This window comes from Lathyrus oleraceus, chromosome 5, assembly GCF_024323335.1.
Source record: "Lathyrus oleraceus cultivar Zhongwan6 chromosome 5, CAAS_Psat_ZW6_1.0, whole genome shotgun sequence".
Classification (NCBI taxonomy): Eukaryota; Viridiplantae; Streptophyta; class Magnoliopsida; order Fabales; family Fabaceae; genus Lathyrus; species Lathyrus oleraceus.
This window is the reverse complement of record NC_066583.1, coordinates 591,836,228-591,843,468: the sequence shown is the minus strand read 5'-3', so window position 1 is coordinate 591,843,468 and position 7,241 is coordinate 591,836,228. Positions and strand designations below refer to the sequence as shown.

General features: G+C 32.3%; 1 protein-coding gene across 1 annotated transcript; it reads left to right on the top strand.

Annotated features, from left to right (window-relative positions):
• The first annotated feature begins 5,243 nt into the window (after positions 1 to 5,243).
• Positions 5,244 to 7,241, top strand: LOC127083330 (uncharacterized). The gene is made up of 3 exons (XM_051023639.1): positions 5,244 to 6,196; positions 6,270 to 6,800; positions 7,030 to 7,241. Exons 1-3 carry the CDS (start codon positions 5,441 to 5,443, stop codon positions 7,138 to 7,140), a joined length of 1,398 nt encoding a protein of 465 aa, XP_050879596.1. The 5' UTR covers positions 5,244 to 5,440; the 3' UTR covers positions 7,141 to 7,241.

Below are 7,241 nucleotides of genomic sequence, written 5' to 3'. Positions count from 1 at the left end.
ACTACTTCATGGTCACTCACCAGGAAACTCAACCATGCTCATTATCAATCAATTAATCACAACTCATTATAAACTTAACCATTTCATTCATAATAATTATCAATTCAATAAAATGCATTGATTCACAACAAACATAATCAATTACTCTCAAACAGTACATGGCAGTATCAATTAATCGTCAAAATAACACTGTCACAAAATTACTCGAAACAACTTAGTTCTTCCTTACCACTTTCGCTTAGCGAAATACTGTTCGCTAAGCATGGATTCACTTAGCGTACTTTTGCTCGCTAAGCGCGACTCACAGAAAAAAATTATAAAACTAGAAACAGACATCTCGTTGAGGGAGACCTCCTTGCGTGAGCCAAATTTCGTTGAGCAAGCCCTCGACCGTGTTGAGTGCGATATCCCAGAACAACAACGTTAAAAAGTGAAATTTCTACCATTTAAGCAATTTCAAAGCTCCGATTTCGACCCCAATCGACCCCAACACACACAAAATTCGCTCATACATGTCAATACAGTATTAGAAACAATAAAATAGGCACCAATTAACATATATTACATCAATTTGATAAGAATTCATCATCATCTCTAACGCTTTCAACATAACCAACAAGAACAATAAATTTCAGAATTTAATCAGATTGATTCACACGAAATCGACATGAAATCAGTACACGAATTTAACATTAGAACACAGAGATCATGAAAGAGTTCTACGAAACCTTATCTCAAACTCTAAACCATTTAACAATCGTGAAAAGAGAACCCCAAAGGAGGACATGTAAGGAACCCCTTATATCCTCGTTGCCTAAACACCCACACATGAACAATTCTCCCTCTTACCTTCGAATTTCAAAATTTATAAACCTTGTCAATGGTGTCTCCTCCTAGATCTCCCTCTTCCAAACCCAAGCTCAAACTCTTTCTCAATTTCACGTAGTACAAACTAAACCTACATTTCTCTCAATTTTCTATTTAAACAAAACAAATAAAACCTAATTATTTGTTTCTAAGATTACTCATGATACTCTCACTTCTTTATAAATACTCCCACACTCTAAAATTCTACTTAACTTCTTAATTGTATCCCAAAATCTATTTTCTTAAATTAAATAATTTAAATTAAATCAAAACCTCATTTTATTTCTAAAGGGTGTGTTCTCTCATCTTAGATCATCTACCTCACATAACATAAAATAATTCACTAATACATCACATATCTAATTAAAATAGCATAATTAATTAAATACGAAAAATAAGGTGTTGCAGAGCAAGCACGAAAGATAGTTAGTTTGCATTTGTTCATAATATTGAGACCACTCCACCTCAACTAGATAACACTGAGAGAATATCTAGTATGATATACGATATTCCAGACGCCTGCATGTTTAAATTAAAACATGACCATAATGAGAATATATGCTTCATAAGAGTTGTGTTGTATAATTTTTGAAGGGAGGTGATTGGCTAGACATATCTGCAATACAATTGTGGTGCTCGTAAGTATAATTCTTTAATGATTTCAATTTATATTTATTTTTCTTATACTTTAACATAAATTTTTGACATTTGCATTAACTTTTAATTAGGGTCCTGCATGAGATGTGTGCTAAGAGGAAATTGAAAAAGTATTATTTCATATATCAATTGAACATTCAATTTTAAGGTAATTCAACAAACACTATCATGACTCACTTACAAAACAAAATGGCTAAGAAGAATAAAGATTGTTACATGACACCGTTTATCCATAAGTATATGCTTTAATTTGTGTTTTCATTTATAAATTAATTTCATACACATTATTAGTTATTCTGAGTATTTATGTAGGGAACACTGCCAACTAATTATTTTATGTTCGAAACATAATAATGTAGTTATGTTATGCTCTTTACATTATCATATTGATGAAGAAATGCAAAAGGTTTTGAGTTGTTAAGTGGTATTAGTTGTAGTACTCAAATTTTACCTTTAGTTTTAAATAGTTTTTATTTATTTTTAATTTTTGCCTCCGTGTAGAGCTGTGAAGAGATACACTTTTGTGAAGCATAATCTACGAGGTAAAAGTCAAAGTTCATAGAACCATATGCAAATATTACTTGTGCTTTTTGATATTCTTTTATTTTCGCTAATGTATTACTTGTACTTTGTGTGAATTAATTAGTTACTATATAAAAATTATTTGTAGTTGCATATACAACCCAACAACTATGAACGTGGATACTATGTGATGAAAGATATGTTTAATATTGTCTCCAGAGGCATTATCAATCCATGGACTAAGGTATTAACTATCCATATACATGAAATTTATGTATATTTGTAAATTTAATTTTATTATTGTTAGTTTATCATAATTTAAATTTTGTTCAAATTATAGGGGTTTAACGACGAAACACCATTCTCACAAGAAGATATAGATGAAATTCGATCACGTTGGGCTGATGCCTTCCTATCTTATAATGAATCTCGTTATAAACACTAGTCTTTCTTGATTACATATATACACTAGCATTGTATAAAGGTTTTGTCATAGGCGCAAATATGTATATGTCCAAATATGTATAGGTTCTCTTGGTGGAGGTCTTGTGTATCATAAATGCCATTATAAGTATTGTAAGCATTATATATTTGATTTTGTAAATAATGTAAGTGTGGTATTCTGTGTTATGTTTGGTATAAAATACAAATGATCTGATTCTGTCACATTATTATGTAGGTTATGTGTAAAAAAATGATTCAGGTTCAATGAAAAATAGGATTTAAAACAAAAAAAAATTGGCTATACCCCTCGATTATTTACAAAATCCGACGTAAATAGGTGAATATTTTCCTCGGTTATTAACAAAAATTGAGAGGTATGTGGCGCACACTACATTGTTTTCAAAATTAAAAAAAAAGTTGTTGTTGGATCGAACTAATGACATTTTCACATATCCCATTGGTTATTGATAACTGAGGGGCAAGGTGGAGGTTTTTATGACGCCCTTCGTTACCTCGACTCTGTAACCTAAGTAAATTCCCCTCAACGTTCGGGGTAAAATGGATATATTTGTAGTAGTGAATTATCAATATATACCATAACTTTAGTGTCTATCAAGTAATATTTGAATTTTTCAAATGAAAACATAACAAATAACAAATCCTTTTCATTTGTGGTATAATTAAATTAATCATCAATCAATGTCTTACTTTCATAGTAAATGGAGTGAACACTTTGTTATGTCTTTGACACAAAACAAAACAATGAGGGATTATAACCTGACGAAGAGGGTTGTGTAGGAAGACATTGTGTTCAATTATTTTGTTTGAATAATCATGATATATGAGGAGTTCATTATGGATTCAGACGAGATTAACCATATAAAGATAGGCAAAGGATTATAAATGGGCCTGGTCGCTTTTCTTATTAGATTTTCTTTCTTATTATATTTTCTACTCGTTTAGTTTATTTTTATGCATTTTTTACAATTTGTTCACAAACCAATTCAATACGCTAATCATACCCTCATTTACATTATGTCATTTTCTTTTCTAAACTCAAGTAGGATTTCCTTAGTCCTGATTAAATAGAGACAAATCTCCATGGATACGATAGTTCTACTCACTATTTGTGATTTGTTTTGTTAGTATAATATATTACTCGCATTTTAAAGTTCAAAAGTGTGGATGCATTCAATGTGCTCGTAAGGGTCCCTAGTGCCATCATATGTCTCTAGCTTTGGGGACTTCTTCAAAGACTTAGGGATAATGCAGTCAGTGACCATTCTTGGGATGTGACATCGGTTGATGTATTCACTGAAACTACTTCAAGATGGTTGTCTTGCAAGACCTTAATCAATGTGGAAATTTCACCAGGAATCTTTTCTTAGCTCTCTTATAGGTTGAAAAACTGCGAGTCTTTCCATTAGGTTTAAGATATTTAGCGAGAGATTGTTCATTTTTAGAACACCAAATGGGGCTTGAGAGTGATGAAAGAAGTGTCCTTGAAGACGAAATGAAACATGAAGTATAGGAGCCAAAGCACAAAATGGAGGAAAATGAGCATGTACCGGAGGAAATTGAACATGATGGAGGAAGCTGAACTTGTGGTGGAGGAATGGGAATTTCTTAGAGAAAACGATTCTGATCGACGATTCTTGCTTGGAAAGAAGGTTGAGGTACTAGTGCAAATGATTTCCTGTTGAAGACTGTGGATCTTGATGGATAAGAAGGTCATTGCTTATTGGGGAAGTAACTATTTCAATGGTATCTTTTTAGTCAAGAATTGACTTTGAACCAACCATTGATTAAATATTAGAGAGCAGTTACAATTGCTCAGAGGTGCAACGTAAAATGGTTTCGCCGGTGTAATTAGGGAGATTCTAGATAACTAAAAGACAATTATCATTGACGATGTCACCATTATGTACTGGAACAAATTTTTTTAGCATGTTGATGAAGACCACCATGAAAATGCTTTTGGTTATGTGGCGATGGTTCTTCGACGACCGAATAAGGTACATATAAAAAAAAGTTTGCAATCATACGTTCAAGTCAATGTAAAATTAAGGTGGAACTTTGCAAGTATGAGTTGAGCCGTACTTGGGTGTGACTCAGAGCCACACTTATATAGGAAAGGGTGTTGTACATGTTGGGTCAAAGCGTGTATTCATCGAACTCCCACATCTAATAGTGAGAAGAAAAATAAGTGGTTTCATCCGAGTCTTATTTGAGATAGTGAAAAAAGATGTGGAATATTATTATAAATAGAAAGAGTTACTTTGAGTTATCTTTACCACATCAACTTTAATCTCGTGGAGTAATGAGATTTAACCTCGTGGAATAATGAGATTTGAGTAGTTATATATCATGATATAATTTATAACTTTTACATTCAAAAATTATAATTGAAAAATTATATAGTTGAGAAGAGTTTGTCATTGTTCTATCCAAAAAATGAAGTTGTGACATTTTATTTCTCTTTATGAAAATTGCAATTATAGAGGGGTTCGTATTTTGACCTTTAAAAAAATGCAAATAAAATAATAAAACTTGAAACATTGTGGTTCTAAGTATGAATTGACCGAACCACAATAAATTAATTGGTGAATTGTATTTTTATTAATTTATGTTTTATTTATTTATTTTGTGGACGTGATTCCACAAGATATTTGTTTTTTCTCTTCTTTTCCACCATATAATGTAGGTCCACCTAGACGTCGGCATTGGAAAATTGATGAAAAGAATTGAGTTGATATGATATGAATTGAGCCAGTCTTTTTAGATTGTTGGTTAGCAAGAAACAATTTAGGATGTAAATAGTATCAATTTTCATTATCCAGAATGAATTAAATATGCCTATTCTAGCATGTCCCCATGTAGATGGTTGAATTTCATTCTCACAAACTATATATATACTATGATATAATATACTTGCATAACTGTGTTAACCATGAAATCGTTACTCCAAACTCAACCTTTAACCATATTAATTTCATTCTGTGCAATTTCATTCTTTATATTGATTTCCATACTGTTTTTTACCCCATCAAAGATACCAATACTAGACGTTGGTAGTTCTTTACAACAAACTACTGATTCTGATCCAACCGATGTTAATCATCTTGTATTTGGAATCGCTTCAACTGGAAAATCATGGGCTGATAGGAAAAAATATGTCAAACTTTGGTGGAACAAAATTATTAAGGGTTGTGTTTTTGTGGATAATCTTCCGCCTGAACAAAATGACAGTGATGATTCTGTTCCTCCACTTTGTGTCTCCGAAGACACTTCAAAGTTTCTTTACACTTGTAAAGGTGGTTTAAGATCAGCGATTCGCGTGGCGCGTATTGTGAAAGAGATTGTTGGATTGAATAATCATTCAAATGTTAGGTGGTATGTGTTTGGTGATGACGACACAGTTTTCTTTCCTGAGAATCTTGTTAAGACTCTTTCTAAATATGATCATAGGCTTTGGTACTATGTTGGTGCTTACTCTGAGAATTATGAAGGGTCTTATGTTTTTGGTTTTGGAATGGCTTTTGGTGGAGGTGGTTTTGCTATAAGTGCTTCTTTAGCAAATGTTTTATATGAAGTTTTTGATTCTTGTATTGAAAGATACTCTCATCTTTATGGAAGTGATGCTAGGGTGTTCTCTTGCATATCAGAACTTGGTGTTGGATTAACATATGAACCTGGTTTTCATCAGGTACTCATAATCACTTTTTTATTTATTGAATATTTGTTTAGTGATTCCCGTAATAATAATCTTTGGATTATAGGTTGATTTAAGCGGAAACATCTTTGGATTATTGGCTTCACATCCATTAAGTCTCTTGTTATCCTTACATCATCTTGATCTGGTTGAACCAATCTTTCCACAAATGACAACTTCAAAATCACTGCAACATTTATTTGAAGCTGCAAATGTTGATTCACTGAGGATCCTACAACAAACAGTTTGTTACGATAAACAATTTTCGCGGACGATTTCAGTATCATGGGGCTATGCTGTTCAAATCTTCCAATACAATGAACTTTTACCGAATATTCTGAGAGTTCGAGAAACATTCAGACCATGGAGGGAAAACTTGCCTTTTGCCGGAGTATATACATTTAGTACAACAAAAATTCAGAAAGACTCGTGCGAAAGACCTACGATTTTCTATTTAGACAATGTGTCTTCGGGTAAAGATGGTATTGTTAGCAACTATACTAAATCTTTTCGAAACTGTTCCAAAGATAACACATCATTGAAGAATCTCGAGGTGATTAAAGTCGTCACGAAAAAGTTAGACCTTAACACCAAACAGGTAATGTGTTTTAAATGTATCTGGACTCCATGCAGTAATCATTCTCGATCATTGCTTAATAAATTTTAAACGAACTTCCTTAGTGTGTTAAAATCGTATGATCGAGATCAATAATTATACGACGCGGTTACTGCAGAGAATTTGTTATGAGATATGGTTTTTTAGATTTTAGGATAATGTTTTTAATTTGGTAATAATGCAAACTTATATGCTATACATTTGTATGCAGGTGCAAACTCTAAGAAGACAGTGTTGTGATGTGTTGCACTCAAACTCTAGTCAACTCATGGAAATTGCAATTCGAGAGTGCAGATATGAAGAATTGATTTATATGCATTGATAGCATAAATGCATTTATTAAATTTGTTTCAATATGATTAAGCAGATTATTATAGTGTTGCTAGAAGTGATTCCAACTTTTACCAAGTCGATCGAAGTTAT

Bases quoted from the DNA above. Each gene is read 5' to 3' on its own strand.
- LOC127083330 (XM_051023639.1), top strand. From the start codon at position 5,441: ATGAAATCGTTACTCCAAACTCAACCTTTAACCATATTAATTTCATTC. The intron at 6,197-6,269 runs GTACTCATAATC...TTTGGATTATAG, and splicing joins ATGAACCTGGTTTTCATCAG to GTTGATTTAAGCGGAAACAT. The intron at 6,801-7,029 runs GTAATGTGTTTT...ATTTGTATGCAG, and splicing joins TAGACCTTAACACCAAACAG to GTGCAAACTCTAAGAAGACA.